The sequence below is a fragment of the Sarcophilus harrisii genome, chromosome 2 (assembly GCF_902635505.1).
Source record: "Sarcophilus harrisii chromosome 2, mSarHar1.11, whole genome shotgun sequence".
In the NCBI taxonomy this organism is placed as follows: domain Eukaryota; kingdom Metazoa; phylum Chordata; class Mammalia; order Dasyuromorphia; family Dasyuridae; genus Sarcophilus; species Sarcophilus harrisii.
Window position 1 is genome coordinate 315,160,537 of NC_045427.1, and position 13,604 is coordinate 315,174,140.

At 33.8% G+C, this 13,604-nt stretch overlaps 1 protein-coding gene across 7 annotated transcripts in view; it reads left to right on the forward strand.

Moving 5' to 3' along the window:
- The window catches only part of KIAA0586 (KIAA0586 ortholog), a 149,902-nt gene that overhangs the window by 39,637 nt on the left and 96,661 nt on the right, over positions 1 to 13,604 (forward strand). For all 7 annotated transcript variants that reach the window (XM_031952648.1, XM_031952650.1, XM_031952654.1 and 4 more), the window contains 3 exons: positions 1,039 to 1,260; positions 4,667 to 4,826; positions 8,569 to 8,736. In XM_031952648.1, coding sequence (XP_031808508.1) covers positions 1,039 to 1,260; positions 4,667 to 4,826; positions 8,569 to 8,736 — 550 coding nt within the window. The remainder of the gene's footprint in view (positions 1 to 1,038; positions 1,261 to 4,666; positions 4,827 to 8,568; positions 8,737 to 13,604) is intronic.

Below are 13,604 nucleotides of genomic sequence, written 5' to 3' on the forward strand. Positions count from 1 at the left end.
AAACAAACTAGGGATCCTAAGATATCAAGGTTGGGGAAAAAGGGAGAAGGGAATGAATATTCATCCAACATTTACTATGTGTCAGGCACTGTGCTTTATAAATATGACCTCATTTAATCTGCATAATAACCTTGTATATCAGGTCCTATTATCCCCATTTTTATAGTTCAGGAAGCAATAGATTCATTCGAAATATTTGTGAAGTACTCGGAGAAATGCCTGGTACACAGGTGTATTTGCCTTCTAGAGATTGGAGAGTAGCCAGAGCCAAGACCCGGATTGGGGTGTTGGAACCTCAAGCATGAAGAGAAGGGACTAATAGGTCAGAAAAATGGAAAGGTCAGAAAAGCCAAGTTCTGGCAGTTCTCAAGGCCAAACGGTTCCTCTTTTGGTATTAGAGATGGTAAGCACTCTCAGGCATTTTGTAGTCACTTTGGCTGCTCTGTGGAGCATGGATGATTTGGAATGGCCAGATTGGAGGTGCCTGGTCAGGTATGGTGACTGAAATAGAGTAGTCATGGTGGGATTAGGAAGAAGAGGGCCAAGCCTTTGTGGTGGCTATTGTGCTCTCCACTCATCTCTGTCTTCTCTTCCTTGAAGTTAACATTTCAAGTGCCATGCTCTGTAAGAAGACTTTTTAGATTCTGTCCCTCTTTTCTCTGGGTCTCAATTGTTAGTACCTTCCCTCCCAGGCCACCTTTTATTTAACTCTGTTGTGTATGTTTGTATTCAATAGCTATATACTTTATCCTGTTTATATTTTCATACTTGTATGTATATTAGAATATAGGCTCATTTTGCGTAGCCAGCATATTGCCTGTCACATAGTAGTTGCTTAATAAACATTTGTTGGTTGATAAATACCTCTCTGTTCTGGATACAACCCTTACCCTCAAAGGGTTTCATTTCTATGTGGGAAGAGACATGACTAAATAAATGCAAAACATATGCAAATATTTGTATTTGTTGAGAAAAGGTGATGGGCTAATTTATCTTAAAATAAGAAATTCTGATTTTGCTATATTTTTTTTATTTCAGGTACAGAGTGATTTGGAAGCAAAAGTTAATTCTGTATCAGAATTACTCAGTAAACTTCAGGAGACAGATAAACAACTACAACGTGTTGCAGAGCAGCAGAAAAACATTAAAATTCAACCTGAGAAATCTTGTTGCCAAGACCATGAGAAGCAGTTTGATGTATTTATAGAACAACACCTTAGGCGTCTAGAAAAAATAGAACAACAACAAGTCGATATTCAGGTATCCTCATTCAAACCAAATGATATTGCTGTATTTCTTATTACTACGTTATCTTAAGCTGACAAATAACCATTATTAAAATCTTTAATAAGGCATTACATATAACTAGTTTTAATTACTAGTTAATATCTGTTAATGTCCAAAAAGTAAATATATAAAAAAATCTGAGATAATCATTTTTGAACTTATCTGGGAAATTAGGGCCAGCACTGGCAAAAATTTAAATGATTCTATTTACCTTTTTATTAATGTGTATTGTCATTTTCACTGATTTCTTGTTAGACTCTGATATGTTCTCTCCCCCCGCCCCCTCCCCCAATAGTTGTAGGTTGCTTTGTCTTTCTTGTATAAGGATTTTGATGATGTTAAGCTTTTTTTTTTTAAATGAGTGCCTAACAGTATTAAGATTCAATTCCAAAAGTGTTTGTTTAGCTCTTATTAAAGAGCTTAACAACAAAAAAAATAATAATAATCATTATGCTTTGGGCTGAGGATATAGAAAAAACCAAACAGTTCTGGTATTAAGGAGGTTCTTTTTTGGGAGGGTCAGAGGGAGAAGATGCTGGTAGAGGGGGAGATACAAAATGTACTTATAAGTACAGTACAAAGAAAATTGAAAAGAAAGCAATATCTGGCAGCACCAAGGAATGCCTCACAAAGGAGTTGACACACCTGAGCTGAGTTTTTCATGAAAACAAGGATTTTGAGAAGCAAAGATGAGTAGGGGATACATCCTAGGCTCTTGTATTGCTCTGGGCCAGTGTCTGGGGTAGAGAATTGAAGTGTCTAGTTCCAGAAAAGCTACTCATGAATTTGGCTGGAATGTAGAGTACGTGAAGTAAACTAGTATAAAATAAAGCAAGTGGGAACTGGATTGGGTAGGGCAGTGATTGCCAGCTTGGGGAATTTGTATTTCCTTCTATAGGCAGTTTGGAACCAATGAAAAGGTTTTGAGCAGAGAAATCAAGTAATTGGAACTGTGTTTCAGAAAAACTCTTCTGGCAAATATGTGGAGGGTGAGTGAAGAGGCAAGAAACTGCAAGCAGGGAGAGTACTCAAAATGTCATAATCTAGGTGAGAGATAGTACTTAGATGAGGTATTCAAATATGTGTGTGAGTAGAAAAAAGGGAATAGATGTGAGATGTTGTGATAATAGAATTGACACGTTTATAAATAACAGAGAAGAATAATGGAGAAGGAAAAGTCATTCTGATGTAAACAAATGTTGTTCCCAGCAACATAAATGGGTAAGTTAGGGGAGCAGAAATTCTGTTTTTAAACTTTATGCATTTAAGATACTTGTGAAATATCCAGGAGGCAAGTGCCTAAAGTTCAAAAGAAATACTAGGCGTGGGTTTTGATAACATCTGAGAAGAGACATGATATTTAACCTCATGGAAACTGATGTGATCTCTAAGGAAGTAGTTGTAGACATAGAAAAGGTCAAAACCTTGGGAAATAACCACACCAAAGAGGTAGAAGCAGATCACCAGGAGAATAGAATAAATGAATATTGAGAAGGAAGAGTTAGAAGTCAGCCAATCAACAAGCATTTAATAAATTCTTACTTTGTGTCAGATACTGTGCTAAGTGTTACAGGTAGAAAGAATGAAACAATTCTTACTTTTAAGGAACTTAAGTTAGTAGAATTACCTAGATAACTATATAGAATAAACAAAAAGTGAATAAATACAAATAAATGCTTGGTAGGTAGAGAATCAGAGGTGGGAAGTGAGTGTCCTAACAGGCAAGGGAGATTCAGAAGAGGCATACTGATGTAGTTGCAGAAATCTCAACTTTCCATTGTTTCTCTGTGTTTGGTAGTACTTGACTACAAAACCCTTTAGAGTGGTGATTAGGAACGCTTGTACTATATCTTTGTTTCCCTAATTTTTACATGAAGCTTTTTCTCTATGCTAATGCCCCCCTTTCAAAATTACCTTGTATTGACTTTCTATATATTTATATTATATATATACATATATATATTTATATAATTTATATATTATCTCTTTTGATAGATTAGAATCTCCTTAAGGGTAAGGGACTTCACTTTTGTCTTCATATAACCATTGCTTAGCAGAGTATTTGGCACATAGTAGACAGGTAATAATGTTTGTTGATTAATTGTTTGGTCTGCATGCTACTCTATTTGATTCTGGATACCAAGAATATCAAACTCTTGATGGTAAATCTGGCTTAGCCTAAAATTTGCCTATTTTAGAATCTGAGCTAAATTGCCCATTTCTAAATTGACATTTCTGTCCAGCAGATAGCACTAGGATTTGATAATGAGTGGAAATTGTTTTCTAACTTGAAAATCTTATCTCCTTGTAATAAAAAGGTCCTTATTAAAGTTATGGTATATAGTAATCATCTGTATACTATTAAGGCATACAGATTGGTCTGGTCCCATTAATATCAGACTTGATCAGGTAGTACAAGTTCAGATCGAAGCAAAATGGGACACTTAAACCGTCTCACATCCCACAAGAAAGTATATTGACAATATTATGGAAAGGAAATCTAGCAAGGATTTGGTATTGGTTTAGGTGGGCAAAGCTTCCTTGCCTCTCCTTTTGTCATGGAAGCATGTGTCATGCTTGAGGAGTGAGCTGACTCCTCTGCTGCACTTTTGTCTTTGGATAATCAGGTAGTTATGACAGTGGCTTGGACCAAGCAAATTTTTTTATTGCCTTTTCAGGGGAAAAAAAACTCAGACTTGTTTGGATTAAATGTTCCTCTAGAAGATTTCACTTCTTGGTAGTAAAGGACTTCCATATTTTCTAAGAGATCTTCTATCACAAGACTACTACTAAATAACTCAGAGCTTGATGTTACAAGGTTAGCCTGGGCAGTGCTGAAAGAGTGCTTAGTAGAGTTTAAAGAAAAGCAAAGACAACCAGAAAGGATATTAAGCAATGGAGGAGTCTCTTGAAGTGTCCTGGGTAGGAAATGCAACAGAGACCAGAAAAAAAGGCCTTTGGAAAAGGCAGACTTAGATCTCAGTGAATCAGTTTATGTAATGAATGAGGCTAAATGTTTATAGTTAATAGTGGGTCTTCTAATGCAGAGTAGTATTGAGTAGTACAGAGCAGAAGCCTTACCAGCAGTATTCAGTTCACATTGGAGATGAGGGCACTTGGGGCATAGTGCTCTTTCTTGGTTAGATGCTGCTATAGCAGCCACTTTATGGTTCAGTGCTAAACAGATTAAAATGTAGTTGGGAAGTGTTTGACATCTGATTATTATATGTTTTTTGCTTATCCAATTTTAAGCAATGTACCTTTTAGAGGGGTTTGTCTGGTTCAAAGTTGGGAAATGTTTATAGTCTCAAATAGAATTGATTGCCCTCCCCCCCATGCATTTGAAAAAAGAAAGTCATAAAGTAATTTTGTCTTCTAGAACCATTTAATTGCATCTGCATTCAACAGTGGTAGATACCAACCTGTCATTGTGCCATCTTCCAATCCAGTAGAAAAATCATTTGTAAAATCAGAACTTCAGTGTCCTGTTGGCAGTAACTATACTTCACATCACAGATGCACAGAGCTTCCTAGTCAAGGTAAAAATAGTGTTAAATTCAGTGAGTCACATCTGATACTGATTTGATTCAGTTCTCATCCTTGATAAATTTCATTTTTTTTCTTGTGTTTTAATTTTTGAAATATATGTAAAGATAGTTTACAACATTCATTTTTGTAAAACTTTTGTGTCTAAATATTTCTCTCTCTCTCCTTTACTTCTCCCCTCTCAAGAGAGCAGGGCAATCTAATAAAGGTTAAATATGTGCAATCCTTTTAAATATATTTCCATATCTGTCATATTGTGCAAGAAAAATCATATCAAAAGGGGAAAAAAAATGAAAAAGAAAAAAGCATTCAAACAAAAAGGTGCAAATACTATGCTTTAATCTAAGATTAGTCTCCATAATACTCTCTCTGGATGTGCTTGGCATTTTCCATCCAAAGTCTTTAACTGCACTAAATTGTTGAGAAAAGCCAAGTCCATCACAATTGATCACCTAATCTTGTTGTTTACTATATACAGTGTTCTGGGTTCTGTTCACTTGATTCGTCATTAGTTCATGTAGGTTTTTCTAGGCTTTTTTTAAATCAGCCTGCTCATCATTTCTAATAGAACAATAATATTCCATTTTTTTCTTTTTTTTTTCTTGTTTTCCCGCCCTGCTTTTCTAAACATATAAAAGTACCAACACACTATTGTATGAGTTAGCTTATGTTACTTTTCTGATGTTTTATAAAATTAGTTTTCTAATCTTTTGTGTCCATTAACAAGTATTTATTGTTAGGCACTGTTATATTTTGAAGATAGAGATACAAAGAATGAAATAGTTTTATTTTCAAGGAACTGTAAACACATCTTTGGTTAAAGGAAATCCCAGTTTGTGCAATTAAAACTGATACTTCAGTAAATCAATGAATTTATAAGCTGATGAATACTGCTACTATTAATGCAGGTCACAAACTATATATACTTCCTTAAACTTTGTGACTTATATGCATCACAGAAATGTTCCATGGGAAATCTGTGCAGTGAAACAGATACTTTCCCCAAGGTCTGCTGAACAAATTAGTGCATTAGTGCCTACAAAAGACAAAAAGACCATTGTGAGAGGTGAGCCTAGATTTTCAAAGTCTGTACCATTGGAGTTTAAATTCTGAAAGGCTCTACCCTGGGAACCATTTATAACAGAAATTGGCAAGTGGTACAAATCAGGGCTTGTTTTTGTTGCTGCTGTTGATGATTGTCTAAACTTAAGAAATTATCACTTACTTAAATTAAACTTTAAATTGTGTGTACATATTTCCTCTTTTCTCTCCTCTCCTCTCCTCCCCTACTCAAAGCCAGGCTGTTAAATATTTACCAGCACACCCCTGTTTTATTCTATTAAAAACCACCAGTAGTAGAAAGCTTAGAGAATGAAGCTCTTACCAGTCTGGAGCTTGGTGATTCTCAGGCAATGGTGTCAAAATCAGATTAGAAATTAATCCCTGCTAGCAGGTGGCATATTGACTTAAAACTACAAATTAACATTTATTTATGTTTTATTATATTTTTATTTATTTTTAAAAACATTTCCTAGTTACATTTTAATGTCTTGAGCCACTGAGGAATTTTGTGACCCGCTATAAGGTAACAACAACTTTCATTTATATAGCACTTTCAAGTTTGTAGAGTGCTTAATAAGATAGCTGTTGTTTGATTTGAGCCTCAACACCCTGGACTTTTGATACCAGAAAGACTTCAGATAAGTTTATCTCTGTGGAAGACCAAGTTTGCTGTTTTAAGACCAACCAAGGGAAGGCTTATCAGTAGAAAGTTGGCTGATGAATTCTTTGACTATGACAAGTCGTATAACAGAAAACATTTTAAAATAGCTGTCATTCCTGTGTGTTCCCCTTCTACTTCTGCAGTGATAATTGGTAGAATATCAGAAAGGAGTGCAAGGAACTTCAGTTTTTAGACTATCTCTAATCATTAACTTTGGATACTCTGAAGATTTGATCTTTGGCCAGAGACCCACAGTGACCTGTCAAACTATTGTAACTACCTTGATGTAGGCATTCTTAGATTAAATGAAACTAGAGGATAAAAGGAATAGATATATAAATAGTTCACAGGTTCTCCTTGTATAGGCAAACAAAAAAGTTGGTTTCATTATTGATAGTGACTGAAGTACAAGATGGGTGTAAGAAAAAATTGTAGAAAATATATTTTGGGTTTAAGCAATAAAATAGGTCTGCAGATTGCTTACTCAAAAATTTATGTCTGTATATTATCACATATGACAGTTTGCACCTTTCTCATGACAATTCCTAATATGTTAAATGAAGATATGAAGATGATAATAATGCAAAAGAAAATAAGAATAATTGTGCCAGATTTGGGTTACATAGATGAAATGAAATCCAGACTGGAGAGGAAGCAGGAGAACAATTACCCAACAGTATTGTGAATGCAATTTTCAAAGACTTAAGAATTCTATCATTAGAAAGTAACCAACCATTCTAGAGTTCTGATGGTACCCATCTCCCGACAGAGGTGATGGACTTAGGGTGCAGATGAAGGGTACATTTTTTTGGATAGTAGTCAATATGGTATTGTATTTTGTTTAAGTTATATATACTTGCTATGAGGGATTTATTTCTTTTTCATTGAGGGAAAGGGAAGTACAGAAGAGAAAATAGATGTTAATTGAAAAAAAATTATAAGAATAAAATAGAATAAACAAAAAAAATCAGTTCTCAGGGCATTAAACAGGAGAAGATGCCAAAGGATTTAGAAAAATTGTGAAAAAGTCTATTGAGAATAGGAAAGGAGAACAACAAGGATATTGTGAACAGAGTTACACCATCTCAGAACTGGAAAATAAAAAAAGCTGTCTAATACTTTTCAAATTTAAAAAGGACTCCCTTCTATAATGTAATTGATCAATGGCCATCTAGCTTTGACTTGAAGAACTCTAGGGAACCTTGAGGTTTCTTCAAAGTTTGTTTCACTGTGAATGACTCTAATGCTTAGAAAGTTATGTCATTAACACCAATCCTAAATTTGTTTTTGTTATTGATCTTCCTTTTATTGGTCCTAGTTGTAGGCGCTTAGGACCAAGTACAAGTATAATTTTTTTTTTCACATTATTGCCCTTAAGATACATAAAGACCACTATCAAGTACCTCTGAGTTTTCTCTTCTGTAGTCTAAACATCCCTCGTTCCTTTAGGGAATCCTTCTATGGCCTGATTGAAAGACAATTCGCTATCCCAGTTGCCTACCTTATCAGTGTTCAGGAAGATCTGAGTTCTAATCCGGGCTCAGACACTTTTTAGATAGGAAACCATGGACAAATCACTTAGCATAAGTTAGTTTCCTTGTCTGTAAAATGAAGATAATAGAACCTACCTCTTTGGGTTATTGTGAGGATCAAATATCTACAAAGTGGTTTATAAACCTTAAAGTATTATATAAATGGTAGTTATTATTATTATTACTAACCCTATTTATTATTCAAATGAGGAAATGAGTGTCCTGAGAGTTTAACTGATTTATACAAAGTCAAAACAAGCAATAAGCAATAGTGTTGGAATTTGAATCTTGTTCTTGTGACTTCAAGTGAAGTGTTCTTTTCACTATTTAATGCTGCCTCTTTGGTTCTGCCACCTGTGTTTTTTGTTTTAATGGTTGCATACTTAAGTTTTAGTTATATTGTAAAAATATGTGGACAGGTACAACTTAAAAATGCAAATGTTTTTTACTGCTAAGGTTGCTTTTCCTTTTGCATTTAAGCATACTTAAGGCAAGTTAAGGATTTGGGTTTTGACAACCAAAAGTCTCCACTTGAGACCCCTGCACCGCGAAGATTTGCTCCTGTACCTGTTTCTAAAGATGATAAAATCTCCAAAAATGCAAAACCTAGGGAAGAAAAGGAAAATTTGCAGATATTATCTTGCACAGGTAATAGACTTGTAATAATTTACATTTGTTTTTCTTTTGTTTATATATCATTAAAAGTAATTGTAAATACTGGTTGAATCTTAACTATTTGCTAAAATTTTCATATAATAGTTTTTACTTTTATTTTTATATTTATCTTTAGGAATTTGCAGTCTCTTAGTATGCCCTTTTTTGATTACTGTTAATTTAATATCAATGAAAGGCATTTTCCTCCATGGCTTCAATTTTGGAATCTCTTCCTTGATCTTTCAACATATATCATGACACTATAACTGTGATAGGACTACTATTTTCCTGATGCAGCTTCTCTGACTTCCCTGACTCAGTTTCCTGCCAGATGCTATCTGATAGCCCAATTTCCTGATGGAGTTTCCTGGTCTGGGAGCATAAAAAGTCCCAGTACCATATATATTTGCTGCCTCTCAGACTTGGTGAGTGCCTGAGACTACATGAATTGCCATCCATTGATAACACATTGACCAATCTTTTTCCAGAAGGTGGTCTAAGGCCAGAGAAGTTAAATGTTCTTGTAACCTTGATGTATCCTTGCTGTGTTTAGGCATGAAAAAATATTCTTTGTTCAGTGGCTCATGCCTTTCCCAATCCCTCTGAATTCTAGTGCCTTCTCTCTGTTAATTATTTCCCATTTATCTTGTATATATAGCTTGTTTGTTGTCTCCCCCATTATACTGTGAGCTCCTTAAGGGTAGAAGACTGAATTTTGTCTCTTTGTATCCCTTTAGTACAGTGCCTGGCACATAGTAGGTGTTTAATTAATGTTTATTAATTGCCTTATTTCAGTTCAACTGAAAGGTTCTAAGAAAAACTAAGACTACTTATACATATAGAGATATAAAAGCTTATATTTGGCTTGGGTGAATTAATAATTTTGGATTTAGAACTTTAAAACTTTATAGTTTATTGTCATTTATTTCATATATTTGTCATATTGGAATTATCTGTATATTTTTCTTCATTTTCTCCATTGCTGAATAATTAATATTAATTAATAATAGAATTGGAAAGTCCAAAACTTGTTAGGGATCTTATAATTTATCTGAATGACCAGTGCAGGAATCTGCTCCATAAAATGTCCAGCAGTTAGCTTCCACTTTAGAACTCTAAGTGAGGAGTTCACTGCTTAATGGGACTGTTCCTTTCATTTTCAGATAGCCCTACTCGTTAAGAAGTTATCCTCCTTACTTTCTGCCTATTCTTCTTCTTTAAAGTTATACAATATAAACTCAATGTTTCTTCCACATGACATCCTATCATGTGTTTGAAGAAAGGTATTTGTGTCCCACCTGCATTTTTGATTTCCTTCACAAGCTAATTGTACAATATTTCAGAGTCTGATTCTTTTTGTACAGCAAAATAACGTTTTGGTCAGGTATACTTATTGTGTATCTAATTTATATTTTAATATATTTAACATCTACTGGTCATCCTGCCATCTAGGGGAGGGGGGGTGGGGGGGCAAGAGGTGAAAAATTGGAATAAGAGGTTTGGCAATTGTTAATGCTGTAAAGTTACCCATGTATATATCCTGTAAATAAAAGGCTATTAAATAATTAAAAAGAAAAAAAAAAAAAAGAAAGGTATTTGTGTCCTTCCATAGTTTTCTTTTCCCCATGCTAAACTTCAGTAAGTCCTCTTCTTCCTCATATAACATGATTCTCACTTTCCTTGCTAGTCTTTTAGACATATTCCAGCTTGTTAATTTTTGCTAAAGTCTGGATTTATGATTTTGTTGATATGGGGAACAGTTTTATACCTTACTTAAAACAGTTTCCTGGAAATAGAGGTCATACCACATGCTTTTAGTTTCACAACATATATTAGAGGTTGGATTTGAATTTATATCTTCTGATCACAAGGCCAGCCATTTAATCTGTTATACCATATGCATTCTTTGCTTCTCAGAATCTCTCCTAAGTGTAAACTATTGAGCTTAGTTTTTTGTTTTAAATAAAATCTTTGTGACATTCAACAAGTTTTATTAAGTGTCTACTATATGCCAGAGTGCTAGGTGCTGGTGAACAAAGTTAAAAATATGAAATAATCTTAAGACTTTAAAGTATGACAGTTGACTTTGGATAAAATAGAAGAAAGTAGTGGACCAGAAGGTAAATGACAGATCCCTTTCTTGGATGCACATTAAAAATGAGCTAAAAATAATATTCTGGAGTTTTTGTTTTAAATTAAGCTATTAGCATGCAGTAAAATAGTTACTCTAGTAATACTGCATATTATAGACTTGGGATTAGACTTTTATACAAAAGATGTAAACACAAATAGACCTTGGTCACAAAAAACTTTATAAGCATGTTTTCATAGTAAAACTTATATGTGTGGGTGTAAATGAACATTTAAAAATTGTTGTTTTTATTTGTTGACTTATTTGACTTTTGAATGCTATCATCTATGATAGGCATTAAGATACCACAGAGCAAACACTGACTTTGGAGTCAGAAGATCTGAGTTCACATTCAGGGTTAGCTGTTTATTACTTGTGGGACACTGGGCAGATCATTTATAAAAACTGAGAGGGATGCACTAGATGACTTAGAAGGTCCCTTCTACCTCTGAATCCATGATCTTCTGGTTCTTGTTCTCAAACAACTTACATTCTGTTGTAGAGACAACATGGACATATGTGATATGTATATATACATACACAGGATAAAATATGCATAATAAAAAAATGATATAATGAAATAAATGCAGAGAAGGTAGAGAAGAAAGCCACTAATAGTTGGGGGAATCAGAAACAGCTTTGAATGAAAGTGTTCTTTCTTTGAATCTTGAAGGAAGAGAGGAATTCTGTCTAGGAGGAAACTTGTTTAAGATTGGATTTCAGATGAAGTTATATATCCTAAAAATGGGTTTGATGGAGAATAGATAATTGATGCCAGATGTCAAAAGGATATTCTTTTTTCTTTCTTTTTTAAAAATAGCTTTTTATTGACAAAACATATGGATGGGTAATTTTTCAACATTGACCCTTGCAAATCCCTTCCCCTAGATGGCAGGTAGTCCCATACATGTTAAATATGTTAAAGTATATGTTAAATACAATATATGTATACATATTTATGGAGTTGTCTTGCTACACAAGAAAAATCGTGTTTAGAAAGAAGGTAAAAATAACCTGGGAAGAAAAACAAAAATGCAAGCAAACAATAACAGAGTGTAAATGCTATGTTGTGGTTTACATTCATTTCCCAGTGTTCTTTCTCTGGGTGTAGCTGGTTCTATTCATTACAGATCAATTGGAACTGATTTGGATCCTTTCATTGTTGGAGAGGGCCACGTCCATCAGAATTAATCCTCATATAGTATTGTTATTGAAGTATATAATGATCTCCTGGTTCTGCTCATTTCACTTAGCATTAGTTCATGTAAATCTCTCCCAGCCTTTCTGTATTCATCCTGCTGGTCATTTTTTACAGAACAATAATATTCCTTAACATTCATATACCACAATTTACTTAGCCATTCTCCATTTGATAAGTATCCATTCAGTTTCCAGTTTCTAGCCACTATGAAAAGGACTGCCACAAACATTTTTGCACATGTGGGTCCCTTTCCCTTCTTTAATATCTTTTTGGGAGAGTAATACTGCTGGATCAAAGGGTATGCACAGTTTTGTAACTTTTTGAGTGTAGTTCCAAATTGCTCCCCAGAATTGTTGGATCTGTTCACAACTCCACCAACAACTTATCAGTGTCCCAGTTTCCCCCATCCCCTCCAACATTCATCATTATCTTTTCCTGTTATCTTAGCCAGTCTGACAGGTATGTAGTGGTAACTCAGAGTTGTCTTAATTTGCATTTCTCTGATCAATAATGATTTAGAGCACCTTTTCATATGGAAATATGAAATATAGAAATAGAAATAGAAAAATAGAAATATATGAAATATAGAAAAAAGAAATAGAAAAATAGAAATAGAAATAGTTGAAAACAAAAGGGACATTCTTAATCAGATACAGATGTAATAGAGATGTTGTCAAGTTCATATCACTGTCAGGCTTGATGGGGAAGTTTTTTATTGAGAGCCGAAATTGGGAGAAAAGTTGAGAGTATTAACTATTTGACATGGGGTTAAAATAAAAAAAAAAAAAAATTAAGAAGTGGGAGGGAAAAACCCTTGCCTGTGTGCTTTATGGATATTAGGACTATTTAGCATCCATGGAGTTTCATACTGGAGTCCTATCATAACTGTAACAAAACAATATAAGCATAGGCATTATTTAAGAAATTTGTTAGTTTAATAATTCCTTAGCATTTGAATACTTTCCTGTGATTGCATGTTATTTTTTATAGCTCTTAAGTATCTACAATGAAAAGGAAGATTTCATAGAACTTTGAGATTATCTCTAAAAAAAATTAGAATTCAGTTTAATTCTTTATATGTAGTTTGTCAGTGCTGAGGATAGTGAGACTTATCTACTTAATTCTGGATGTTATTCTTCTATTAATTTGATAAAAGCTTTTTGAGGATCTAAGTCATGTTGCAGTCCATGAACACCCTTTAGATCTTTGTCACATGATGCTGTCTAGGCATTTTCAGTCATTTTGTACTTTTTGTTAAATTTTTTTCACCCTGAATGTAGGATTTTTCATTCATCTTTATTATACTTTATTAAATTGGAAATATTTCTTGCATAGCATAATTTTAAAACATTTGTGATTTGTATTTAATAAGCATGAACTTGTTTTTTAATCTAATTTGTGATTATTAGTTTAGGTAGATATAGATAAAACATGGTTTTCCAAGCTAGTGGAAATATTTATAAGTACTGAAGAATAATTCTGATTTAAAAGTGTTACATTATTGGAAAGACTTTATTTATAGTTTAGATA